The 13,650-nt window shown below is 38.2% G+C and overlaps 1 protein-coding gene across 32 annotated transcripts in view; it reads left to right on the top strand.

Moving 5' to 3' along the window:
- Positions 1 to 13,650, top strand: part of PTPRD (protein tyrosine phosphatase receptor type D) — a 626,044-nt gene that overhangs the window by 452,811 nt on the left and 159,583 nt on the right. For 17 of the 32 annotated variants that reach the window (XM_045580211.1, XM_045580213.1, XM_045580225.1 and 14 more), the window contains 5 exons: positions 2,155 to 2,299; positions 5,464 to 5,769; positions 6,700 to 6,893; positions 9,166 to 9,192; positions 12,861 to 12,978. In XM_045580211.1, coding sequence (XP_045436167.1) covers positions 2,155 to 2,299; positions 5,464 to 5,769; positions 6,700 to 6,893; positions 9,166 to 9,192; positions 12,861 to 12,978 — 790 coding nt within the window. The remainder of the gene's footprint in view (positions 1 to 2,154; positions 2,300 to 5,463; positions 5,770 to 6,699; positions 6,894 to 9,165; positions 9,193 to 12,860; positions 12,979 to 13,650) is intronic. The other 15 variants (XM_045580236.1, XM_045580231.1, XM_045580234.1 and 12 more) reach the window with 2 other exon arrangements.

The raw sequence follows: 13,650 nt of genomic DNA, 5'->3' as shown, positions 1-13,650 counted from the left end.
GCACTTTGAATAGACTGTAGAAATCAGTTATTAAGATACAACTAACATTTCCAGAAAGTGAATCTATTATTAAGATACAACTAACATTTCCAGAAAGTGAATCTATTATAGTAATGGATATGCGTCTTTTGCTAATATAAATTCCAACAGGGAACATTTAGACAAACTGTTAGTAAAACTATATATGAAAACTCAATCCACACGAGCCATTGTATTTTAACTCCTAACATTCTTTATCTTAAAAAGATCTTCACCAAGCTAAACGGCCCCTAAGATCTAACAGGGAATACCGTTTTTAAATACTCACCTACTAAGTAAACTAGTATCAGTTCACTTGTTGGCCACCATTTGTATGCTATCATAAATTATTTTTTACTGTAAACTTCTATTTTATGACATCTGTTTAAATTGAGCAGAATCTCCACAGACCAGGTTCTAAATGCAGTGCCTTTAGATTTAGCTAACAAAGCCAACATGCATTAATCACTTGAAAAGTTATGTAATTTATATGCAGATATAACTTAAAATACTCATAACGATATCTGGGTTCAGCAAGATACAAATCAGCATTAAATTATTTGAAATCGTAACCTACTGCTCAACTGAGAAATAGTGTAAAAACAGCAAAGACAGTGGCCATTTTGTTTTTTTTTTTTGATGCTTGAATGTTGGCACACCTACTCTGACTTAAAATTGTTTATTGAGGGAAGACTTTTTCCCTTGTTTGGTATATCTACAATTTTAAAATCCTTTGTATTTTTAAGGCAGAACACCCTAGGGATGTTTTTTTCTGGCTTTGTACTTGAATTTCTCTTGAATGATTTCTGTTTGGGTGAACAGCAAGCGGTATTTTATAAAAAGCCTAAGATTATTTATGCCATATTAGATTACATTTTAGTATGTATTTTAAGGTTTACTACAGGCTAATGTTCAATCTGCAATTGATTACCCATAGACAGGTGCATTTTTGCTAAAATGCACAGGCAAATTTCAAGCATGAATAGAAATTATAACTTTATTTTAATCCTTGCCCATGGATATTTTTCCATTGATTTTTTTTAGAGAGAGTGTAGGAGGGGAAGATGGGGGGGGGGAAGATGGGGGAGAACAGAAAGAGAGAGAGAGAGAGAAATATCGATGTGAGAGAGTCTTTGGTTGCCTCCTGCACACGCTCCAGCTGAGGCTGGGGATAAAGCCTGCAACTGAGCTATGTGCCCTTGACCAGCAATCAAATCTGTGTCCATGCTCTAACCATGGAGCCAAACCAGCCAGGGCAGAAATTATAATATTTGATTAAAGAAATATTATTGCAGAAGTCCTTTATGATGTTAAAAATTACAGAAAAAATTGATATTTTTTTTCTAGCTGCAGACTTTCTATTCCCAAAGAAAAGAAATTACAAAAAAAAAGGGGGGGGGTGGCGCTGTAAGAGATCAACCGAAAGACTTGTATGCATGCATATACACATAACCAATGGATACAAGACACAGTGGCGGGGGGGCAGGTGAAGGCATATGCGGGGGGTGGGGGGGGAGGCTGGGTGGAGGTCAAGTGGGGAAAAAGAAGACATATGTACTACTATTTGTAATGCTTCAAACAATAAAAAAAATTAAAAAATAAGTATCCTAGATTTCATATAAATGATCCAGCTTTCTTTAGTAACTGACATCTGATTTTTATCCCATCAGACCTTGGAAATTTTAGTTATCTGTTATAGCAATCTCTGGAAAACTGCGTATCGGTTTCTGTTGTTACTTTTGGCCACATATTCTTTGCCCCCATTTAGATTACAGAAACTCAGGGCACTGAGCCAGCTAGGCCTCTCTTCAGGTGTACCACACATATTGGGCCTCCTGGGCTGTCAGTCTGTATTGTGGGCTAAGTTACAGCAACACCCCTGCCGTAAAGGTAGGACACACCTGTCGGTGATGGCTTCTCCATCTCCCCTTCATCCAATGCATTTGGAGAGCTGTATCGTCATCGTAAAGGCCCCTGGCTTACCCTCATTCCAGTTGCCTTATTTACTGTAGAAACTTGCCTTTGAGATGCTGATATTTTCATTATGCAGTTTCCCTAGTAGAGTTCTTGATACTCTGCTGCTTCTGTGTGTTGCCCCCATGAAGATGACCACGCTCTCTTATTACTTATCTACAGCAACGGATTACCATTGAGCCAGGGACGTCTTACCGGCTGCAAGGGCTGAAACCAAACAGCTTGTACTACTTCCGTCTGGCGGCACGCTCTCCTCAAGGCCTGGGTGCTTCCACAGCTGAAATATCAGCTAGAACCATGCAGTCAAGTAGGTGTCTCTCTTTACTTCCTTCCTGCCCTTTTTTTTCACTAGGAGGTGTTGCTGGATTTTACCCCCACCAGCAAACAGAGCTGCTGATTACTATGCTTACTAGTCAGTAGTCTCTATGCTAGCAAGCTTCCAACGTTGGGGATTAGAGTACAACCGTGAGCTATGTTTTCAAGTTCGGTCCAAAATAGCAGATCCCTTCCTAAATTGAAAGACTCAAAGAAATGGAGAGATGAGAAAAGTGGGTGAGAGATGTTAGATCAAGCCCCATTTAATGAATTACGAGGCTGTAAAGCAAAATTTGGGCTGAGAACACTGCATAATAATCAGAGGAAGGCTTAGCAAACTAAAGAGGCAGCAAAAGACCAAAGTGTGTTATCTTTTTCTAAGCACGCAGGTTTTAGCTTTGCTAGCAAATAACTTCATTTCACGTACTTGTTCCTACTCAGAGAAAAAGCTGAACTCTTGTGACTTAGTTTGTTATTAACTCTGCAAGTAGTACTTGCTAAAATTTGGAACATTCACAGCAAATCTGTATCTGGACCAATTTAGGAACAATGGAATAATCACAAGTACATTTGCAATCCTAAATTCTATTTTGCTTCTTCAGGTTCATTTCTTTTTGGAAGTGTTACTTTAGGAATAGTTGTGATTATCACAGTATGGGTTCATAGTGTCCAGGGCAGATTGTTAATATTGTTTTTTTGCAAAGACTTATATGGGAGATAGTATTCTAAGAGACTAAACTTTCCACGGGAAACAATCTGCTCTTTATTAATATGTTTCTATAATTAGTCTATTAAACAACCATTTACCTTGAGTTGAATTGTCTTATAGAATTATTAGATTTTTTTGATAGTTTATAAGTGATTTTGATATAGTTATATGCAATAGATAAGAATAATACAAATGTATTAAATTTTGTAAAGAGGGTGCTATATTGACTTAATTTTAGGTCTATCAACAAACAAAATTTATATATCTTGAAATATAAATTTTCTTCCATATAAGCACGTCTTTCATATTTCATTCTTCTATAGAAACCTGGCATCTTGCAGGGTTTTGAAAATAATAAAAATCATATTCTTTCTCAAAACATCATAATTCATATGAAAAGTATTAGGATCCTGTGCTTAATTGATTAGTGATTATACCTTATTCCCATAAAATTGTCTTTCTCTTCAAATCCAAAGCATGTATGTAAATGAGGTTTGTATGTCTGCTTTGAATTCCAGCCAGGCTAATCAGATATTTAATAAAAAGGAATGTGATCATGCTCAAAGATTGTATTTTACAAATGACTTTTTGGCATACATATATACATACATACATACATACTTATATAGGGACAAAATAGACTTGTTAAAACTACACAAAAAGCTTATATTTTCTTTATTAAAAATAATAGCTTCAAATGGTATTGACTGTAGTCAAAGAATAGAAGGTCTGAAGGTGGCAGTGTCATGAAAACCAAATCAGCTTTTTAAAAAGAGTTACAAATGAGTCCTTGCTGTAACATGAATAAGTCCATTTATTATGAATAATGATGGTGCCTTTAAAATAGTTGTATAATTTGAAATATAAGTTCCTGTAGTCAGAATCAATAAGAGCGATGTTCTAGTGATTTTACAAATCTTACTTTACAATTACAAGCCTTTCAATGAGGATTTTCTTTGTGTCAGTACAGGGAGCTTTCTCTTTGGATTGTCCCTAATGAAAAATACAAGACATGCAAAGGCTGATAATCCTCCAAACGATTCAGTAGACGTGGCACGACATAAGATTAAGACCCACAGTGTCAAATTACTGCTTGTACATATTGCAAATCAAACATTTAGAAATGATTTACTCATTAATTGTACCACAGATACTGCCTTAAAATATGTATGTATTTATGCGTGTCTTATCCCGATTGTTTGTTTGTTTTTAGGAACATATGTTATTAACTTTAAAAATAATTTTGGATCACATCTGTATTGGTCTTTATTGCTTTTTAATTTTTTTCAAGTGATGCTATGTTTGATTAATGTCATGGAAAATTAATTGCTCAGAAGGTGACCAGTTTTATTTTTAAGTGGGCAGTAAGAAAGTTTATCTTGTTACTCCTTTTGTCAACCCTATTTTATATGAATAATTATATAGAAAATGAAAGAAATTGATGTACAAAGTGAAAGCTAAGTCATACCTTTTCCAGATGTTCCTCAGGTTTTTAAGCAGTTCTTTTTAATGGCTGTGTAATTGACATTTTGTAAGAGATAGATGATGGTTATTGATTTTACCAAAATTTGCTGGTGGAATCTAATTCTTCACTAGCAACGGTGTCTCACGCAGAGTTATAATTTTTTAAAAAGCTGAAAGCTGATGTAGGGTAAGTACGAGTTACAGTCAGAACCAACAAGCCTGACATTGCTCTCGGGTAGGTAAACCTTGGACTATGCCTTTTCCTCCTTTATCGATTCTGCATGCTCACTGTACATGGGCTGTGATCAATGTTAGGCTAATGCCTTTCATTCAAACCGGTCCGGCACAATCCATTTTCCAGATAGTCAGAGGGAACCCGTTTATGTTCGCTGGGCTTTTATTTCTTCCCTTTTAAAATAACTGGAATTGTGGAGGGGTGTCTCATAGTTATTGCAGTTTTTCACACTGAAGAATGCTCTCACAAATGAATGCTGTATGGGAATTGCCTTCATTCTAGAATGTAGAAATGAACACTTGAAACAGCATCTGTGAAGCCCCATCAAGATGCTCCTTAATATAACCTGCAGTATTTGCAGCTTTTGCTGACGTTGGGTAATCTGTACAGTAGGGCCGGGGAATACTGAGGGATTGGTTTAGAAGAAGAATTTAAACTGCAGGTAGGTAACTTTGTTGGAGGCTCTATTATCTCAAGGTTTCATGTTCACATATTCCCCCCACTCATTATTTAACATTTGTTTCTGGTCATTTATTCATATTTTTCTTTTGGTTTGTTCATGTGACTAAGCCAAGGCACATCATTTATTTTTTTTAAATTTATTTTAAGTTTCAAAGCCTTGTTTTTGTTTCGTTGCCCTTACTGTTCGTTTATTTATTTTGCCTTTTCTTTTGTTTTATCATTTTTCTTTTTCCAACCACTCCTGTCCTCTCACTCAAACCCTCCTTTAACTCACTACCAACATAAGAGCCGTCAGCTCCTCCTCAAGACATTAGTTGTACCAGCCCAAGTTCCACTAGCATTTTGGTAAGTTGGCAACCTCCACCGGTGGAAAAACAGAATGGCATTATCACCGAATACTCCATCAAGTACATCGCAGTGGATGGAGAAGATGACAAGCCTCACGAGATTTTGGGAATTCCTTCGGACACTACCCACTACCTTTTGGAACAGCTGGAAAAATGGACTGAGTACCGGATCACTGTGACAGCCCACACAGACGTCGGCCCCGGCCCCGAGAGCTTGTCCATGTTGATTCGAACCGATGAAGATGGTATGTTGCCTCTGCTACGCCCGTTTGCTCCCTTCCGACACAATCTCGGTCTGCTGTCTTTTGATAGGCTAACAATATCCCGTTTTTTCTCTGCTTATCTTTTTTACCCGGCATCACTCTTAACGTCACTTTTTTTGCCAAAGACTTATCTTTGTTACAGCCTGGGATTTATTTATTTTTTATTTTTTTGATTTTTATTTTTTTGCTTTCAATCTGAACAGAGTAATTTTCTTCCCTTTAAATGGACAGCTGGCTCCTATGACCTTGCAATTCAGGCTCTTCCTCTGTACCTGCATCTAAAGTCTTCTGCATTTTCCTTGGCTTTTTTTTTTTTTTTGTAGCCATTTCTTTTACATTTTGAAGTTAACTTTTTTAAAAACTGCCTTCTTATCTTCTTGTTGCCTTTTGTCTTGCATATTTCAGAAGCACTGATGCTCCGCATTTTAAGTTTTTTGGCATGTGTTGTATGGAATACCTTTGAGATGAGAAAAAAAGAAGAAAATCCATGTAATCAAGAATCTTTTTTTTTTCTGCTAAAAAGAAACCTTAAAAAAAAAACACACACAGCAATCAACAACCGGTTTTTGTTATTATTTCAATGCTATACCTCTTTGTGCTTTAATGCTTTGAACCTCAAAGCATCTTCCTTGGCTTTTGTACATTTTTTACATGTTTTTCTATTTCTCTGATACTCTTTTTTTTTTCTTCCATACTTTTTTTTTTGGCATCGGTCATGTTTTTTGATCTTTTCTTAAAAGGTAGAGCAGATTGGTTGAGCATTTTCCTTGGTTGAAAATGTTTGTATTCCACAAAGGAGACATAGCGGGTCTGCCCATTTTTTTAAAAAAAGAAAACAAAAACCTAAGTAAAGAAAATGCTGTGACTGGGTGGGGCAAGTGCCTATAATTTTATCCGGTGATGTTGTTCCAGTTCCTAGTGGTCCTCCTCGCAAAGTCGAGGTAGAGGCTGTCAACTCAACATCTGTTAAAGTCACATGGCGCTCGCCCGTGCCCAACAAACAGCATGGCCAGATACGAGGCTACCAGGTGCATTATGTGAAGATGGAGAATGGGGAGCCCAAGGGCCAGCCCATGCTGAAGGATGTCATGCTGGCTGATGCGCAGGTGAGGCTCTGTTTCCGTACCTGTTTTTCTATGATTTTACTTAAGTCTGACTCTTGACATGGGCCCCATTTTGATTTTCTTTACATCTTAAAAGTCTCGTACAGAATCCTGTACACAATGTGCACACACCTTCTAATCAGAGTTGCCGTCAAGTGAGAAAACAAATTGGAGTGAAATGACACATCTGATTAAAAACATGTTAACTGTTTTCTTCAAATGCAGGTACTCAGCTCTCTGTAGCTGCGTCTGAGTTTGCCTTTCTGACCTCAAACTAGATTTAATCAAATCAAGGGGAAGAATTCTGAGAAGTGGTTTTGCTGATAGCATCTACTCTCTACTGTATCAAAACTACTTAGAATTCAGTTGACCTAATTTCTAAATATATGAGCTCTCCCGTTGAAGAAGACATTCTTTTTCGGGAAAGGTATCCTGATAGTATATTATTTATAACTTCTTTATTAAATTACGTATTTGGTGAAAAGAATCGTTTCATTTCCCAGAAAATGAGGATAAGGACCATGATAAAAATGAGAGTTTCCCAGGGACTAAATGGGATCCTTACGTTGAGCCAAGTTAGGAAAAGTATTAGTTGAGTATGTGAGAAATTGATCCTAAGGCAGTTGTTTATAACTATATAGTCATAACTTTGTTTTGTGATCAGTTTAAAACAACATTAATTTGTCCATAAATTAGTAGTGATTCAAAAATAGTACCATAAAATCCATATGTCATTTTTTTTTCTTAAAGGGAGAGAAAGATTTCAATCAGTGACTACAATTATGGGGATTATACATACCCCATGGACTAGTCAGCAGTCACCAACCTTTTAAGACCTCACGGACCACCAGTGGTCCATGGGCCACCGGTTGGTGACTGCTGGACTAGCTTATTTATGTTTGCTCCAAGATTGTTGGGATATGATGAATAGGCAAGTGCTTTGCTTGTCCAGAGAAATCGGTAGCTGGGCATGGCAGTGGCTGATATTTCTGAAAATTTGAAACATTTCTGTCTTGGCCTGTATAGCTCAGTTAGTTGAGTATCATACAGTGCATCAAAAGGTTGTTGGTTCAATTCTTGATGGATGTTTTGCTCTCATATCACATCTATGTTTTCCTCTCCCTCCCTTCCTCTTTCTCCCTCTACTTTCCTCTCTCTCAAAATCAATTAAAAACTAAATCTAAAATAATTTGACACATTTCAGTAGAAAATCCCTTCTTTTATATGAAAGTGAGAAAAATTATGAACCAGGTTTCCAAACTTTGATTTGCCTCAATGAGAAGAAGAGGGCAAATAAATAGCCCTGTGGCTCTGAGGGAATTATTTAACCCAGGTCTCAACATAATCAACTCACAAAGATTCTTATATTTGCTTCAGTCTTGAGATATCCTAACCAAAGGAGGTGGATTAGTGACTAACTTCTCAACCTTGAAACCAGTTGTATGGTTTTGGTTTGGAGGTCAGTTCTGTAAATAGGGTTGGAGCTTCATAGTGTCCCTGAGATCTGGGAAAGGGCCATTGGCTTGCTTTTTCAACTTTTTTATTTGTGCTGCCTGTAAAATAGAGCACTCTCATAATAAGAAATAAAGCCATCGGTACTTATTTTTACTTTGTAAGTCTGCTTCCATGTTCTTCTGTTCTTAGATAATATTACCTTATAGAACTGTAGTTCTGTTACTCTTTCCATTGAGAAAGTGATAGGTAGTGGAATCATATAATACAAAATTGCCTTAAACGTCAGTCAATCTCCTTTTTTTCTGCTCTTCTACTTGGCTTTTCTTTATTAAGTAGCTGATTTTCCTTGTGTATCCCCCCTTTTTTCTGCTCATCTCATATTTTCTCTTTAAATATTCACTGAAATGTCATACATCTATAGGACTTCACTAGGACCATAGGATTTCAGTATTGACGAGAGGTGTTAATCTTAATAGTGACTTGAATTAACTATGTAACTTAAAGAAAAAGTCAAAATAAATGTCACAACGTAGTGTGTAGTAGCTTTTTGTTGTGCCTTCTTAATTTATCCCAATGGAAAATTTGGAAAATGGGCAGTTTTAGTGGTAGCAACACAGAGCATTTTACTTCAATTGGGAATGAAGGTGGCAGCATAATGCACTTAAACTCTTTGGAATTTGATTGTGTACCCTGTTCCAATTGCTTTTATTTTTCTTTTCTTAAATCTAACAAGGACACCATTACCTTTATCAGGCTACAAATTTCTCTTCATTTCTTTTTATTTTGTTTTTCCCTCTCCAACCTTCTTAATCTCAATCAGTGGGAATTTGATGATACTACTGAACATGTGAGTAATTTTTTACTGCGTTTGTCAAAACACATGATAAATGCTTTTTTTTCCCTGATACTCCTCTTTCATGTATTTGTGATATGTCACCACTGTTTGACTGCATGAACTAACCAATTATTTTTAAATTACCTTTACTCCCTTATCCTTTATATTTTGGTTTGGTTTGTGACATTGGCATGGGGTTACTGGTTGCATAAGAAATATCATGAGCTCATCTTATTTTTGTGGCTGCTACTAACTCTGCCGTGTGACATAGAGGAGGCACGCATTAAGTGGCAGCATCATGGACTCAATCTGTCAAGTTGTTTATTTATTGTAGGCCGCTCATAAATCCGACTCAGTAGATCACATGAGGTGGATCTGGCACCAATTAAATCTATGCAACTCTCTGTTGTATCCATACAAGTTTCATTAAACTTGAATGAGTCATGGCAAGAAGTAAAATGTTATCCCACTGAGGGAAGATTTTTAAAAAAGAATTGATTGAGTAGATTATGTTATCTATTGAGATCTTATTCAATATATGGTACAGTAGGGGATACAAGATGTGGCACTTGCCTTTGAAGTGCTTATAGTCTAGGTGGCTAGGAAGGATGTAAAGATTAGGAAAGTTTCAGAAAATACAATATACATGATGATATCAAGCAATGTGTAATTAATTAGTAAATGAGTGACAATATCAGTAAGTGCTGGACATTTAGAAACACTAGACCAGACGTTGGAAGAGGTCCTGAAAATTTAGTTGAGAACTTAAAGGATAAGCAGGGATTGAAGAGGTGAAAGTGTGTGTGTGTGTGTACGTGTACCCGAACACTATAGAGTTAGAGGCAGGAACATATATTTTAAAGGTGAGCAGATTGAGGCAGTCACAAGTGTGATATAGTCAGGTGACAGTGAGCTTGCCAATTTGACAGAAATCAAGGGTTCTAGTTAGTAAGTTATGCTAAATATAGCCAAAAAATCAATCTTGGCACAACATTGAAAAATCAACAGCATAGCGTTGTTTGATAAACTTCTTTGACCATGTCCCATAGTAAGAAATGCATTATATGTCATCACCCATGCATATGTTTAAAATAAAAGTTTTTCAAAACACTGTCTTACCTTTAAATATATATAAACTTTAATAGTTTGCATTCAAGTATATTCTGTTTCTTTTTTTCAATGTGGTCACGACTGACTAAATTGATTTCACGTCTTTCTCAGTGGATCATTACCTGCAGACCTAGTGGAGAGATTAGAAAGAAAGAAGATAGTAGACAAGGAAACAGGTAGCAAGAGCTCTTTTGCTAACATAGTCACGCAGGGATAGCAATTCAACAGAGTTCAGGCAACAGAAATGGTATAAGTGATGTTTCTGATCAACATTTTAAAAAATTGGCAAAAACTTGCTGACTAGCTAAGAATTTGAGGAAGAAAAAAAGGGGTCAAATCATGGCTTTGAAGTTTTAAAGATGCTCCACCATTTGTTAAAATAAAGAAGCAAAAGGAGGAGTCTGCTTCTGGGAATGTTAGTTCAGCTTTAGTCCTGCGGAGCTTGAGGTCCCTGTGACAGCCCAGGGAAGCCGTCTGGCAGATGTGTGCAATGTATGTCCACTAGAGGAAGTCAGGGCTAGAAATGGATTTGGGATGAAGGGAGAAAAGCCTTTAAGGTTTGAAAATGAATGCAGTTGTTTGTCTTTTTTTCCCCCCTTTTTCTTTCTTTGTTGTTGTTGTTGTTTTGTTTTGTTTTGTTTTGAACAGAAGACCAGAGACTATTACAGAACATCCAGTAATGCCAGCTTTTAGCAAGCAAGGACAAGAAGTGGATGGGATAGGAAAAGACAGAGTGAGGAACTGGCCAGCCTAACCCTCAGAGGGTAGGAAGCCACCAGGAAGTACACCCTCAGCTTAGAGAGAGAAAATGCAACCTGAGAAGGTGTGATCCAGGCAGGCAGAGAGGTAGCCAGCTGAGATTGTAGGGCCACAGAGGGTCTGACCAACTTCAAATTGCATTGTTTACAATGTCCTGTCACATAGGCTGGAGGAAGGACACAAGTATAATAGTTAACCTACTATGTAATTGGGAAACTTGTACAAGGCTCAGAGGATATAAAATACTTGCCACAATTTGGCGACAGGACCAAGCCTTGCTTCTTTTTGCCTCCCAGCCTTGCCTGCTTCCAGCAGCAATCCAGTAGTAGCATGTGAGGGGAGACATTGAAAACAATAAGGTTGGCATTTACCCATCACGGTTTTTTGGCCTCGCTATTGTCTGCCACAGTTGAAAATGCCACTCTCGGGTGGTTCACTTAGTTATTATGTTCTCTGTAATGTTCGTAAAACCATTCCAAGTTCCTGAAAATAAAATTCCTCTCCCAAATTTAGTCCATTCATCTGGCAGGATAGTATTCCCAATGGCTCTTCAAGATGGAATCCGAAGTGCTGGAATTTCCACACTGTTGATGCTGCTACTTTTTTGAGAAAAGCACATTGTAGAAGCTGTCATATTTGGGATCATTGTCAACCATTGAGTTCTGTGGTGCCCATTACAGCCTTGCACAGAAAGGTCCCGCTGTCCTCCACACAATCCAACCCATTCGCTGAGCTCTCACTCACATTGTCTTCAGATGTGGGGAGCAATGGCATTGCGCATTTTCTTAAGTTTATCACACTTCATTTGAAAACATAGCTGTACCAAAAACCTGGAAGGGTTGTTTTTTATTATTATTATTCATTATTACTCACCCTCTGTGTATCTCTAAAAATAATTCTAGGACAAATCAATAGTTCTGTGTAAAGAATCATGTAACCTCCAATTTGGACGAACCGTTCTCTGTCTAGTCTTAATAATTATCACAGCTTGGGGCCTTTACTAACACAAAAACAGAGTTTTAATAAATAATGTTGGTACTATTTAACATTTTCTAAACAGAATTACTTGACAATATTTGTGACATGGCAGAGCCAGTCCTTTCATTTGGTTTTAGTTCAGATAATTATTCAGTCGAACAGAAGATTGTCCTGCGTATATAATGATTATTGTTCATAGCCTACACAATCAACCAGTGCTATGTTTCATGAGTCCGGAGAAACTGACCTCAATCTCAGGATGTCTAGGTCCAACAGATCAGCCATTTGGCAAGATGGGTCCCGGGTGGTAAAACAGGCTGCATTGGCATCAGCCCATCTGCAGTCTGTGGGCCAGGCTGTAGGGGATGTCCATGGAGAGCTGCTGGCAGAAACATAACCGCTAGTGTATGGATTGCTCCCTAGGAGCCAGCCATAGTTCTCATCATTTACCTGATGTAGCCCATTCAATCCTTGCGGTCTTATTATAACTTTCACATGAGAAACTGAGGCGCCGAGTTGAACTCATATATCTTGGATCACCAAGCTTATAAATGAGGGGAAGTGGGTTTAAATTCAAGAATTAAGTGTTCTGTCTCCAAGTTTTATGTCTTTAACTACTTTCCCTCAGAGCTGCCCTACGTGCGCTGACCCCACTTCAGTGTCAGCATGAAACCATCACCCCTAGCATGAGCTCCAGGCATGCAACTTCCAGTGCTTAGCATGGCTGCAGGGAATGTGGAAGCATGCACAGAAACGCTAGCGGATGCCTTGATTTCCCCCCAGAGCATTGGGAGCATGTTTTGAATAAGTGCCATTCTACTGTGTCATTTCAGGACATGATCATTTCTGGGCTGCAGCCTGAAACTTCCTACTCCCTCACCGTCACAGCCTACACCACCAAAGGGGACGGCGCTCGCAGCAAGCCCAAGCTGGTGTCCACCACTGGAGCAGGTAATTGATCTGTGCAGCTATGCACCTTGAACATGTTTGGGGAGACAGTAATGCTGATTTTCTAAGTGGGACGAGTGGCTCCTCACTCAGGGGGAAATATATATACATATGTTTCAAAAGAAAAAAAAGAACATGGAAATATAATTTACCTAAACTAGTCAGTCCTTTAACAAATAGTTTTTGGAGCATCAATTATTTGCCAGATACTTTTCCCATTACTGGGCCTACATCGGTCAGCAAAGCAGACTCTGCCCTCCTGTCATTTGTTTTCTGACCAGGGCTCGCTACTTAACAGTGGACACATCAGTACAGAATAAAATGTCAGTAATAAAATGAGTGATAAACTGAAGAAGAAACGTGTGTTGGCATTAAGCAAAGGGCAGCCCCCAGGGGTTATTTTGGAGTGAGTAATGGGAGGTCTCTGTGAGGTGGGATATTTGAGCTGAGGCTTGAATGGGGTGAAGGAGCCAGTCTCAGGGGGGTTCAGAGGGCACTTCCTCTGGTAGGGAAGGCACTCAGCAGCTTCACACTCTGCCAACAGCAGACCCTGGTCGAGGAGCTGCCATCTGGAACTAGGTGTTGCTTCGTTTTATTTATTTTTTCCTCCTCCCCTCAGCTACGGAGATCCTAAGGAGGCAAATTGCACAAAAGTCGGGGAACAGAAAAGAGAAT

Source organism: Pipistrellus kuhlii, unplaced genomic scaffold (assembly GCF_014108245.1).
Source record: "Pipistrellus kuhlii isolate mPipKuh1 unplaced genomic scaffold, mPipKuh1.p scaffold_m20_p_12, whole genome shotgun sequence".
Classification (NCBI taxonomy): Eukaryota; Metazoa; Chordata; class Mammalia; order Chiroptera; family Vespertilionidae; genus Pipistrellus; species Pipistrellus kuhlii.
Note: the sequence above shows the minus strand (reverse complement) of the source record. Positions and strands in the feature narration are given on the sequence as shown.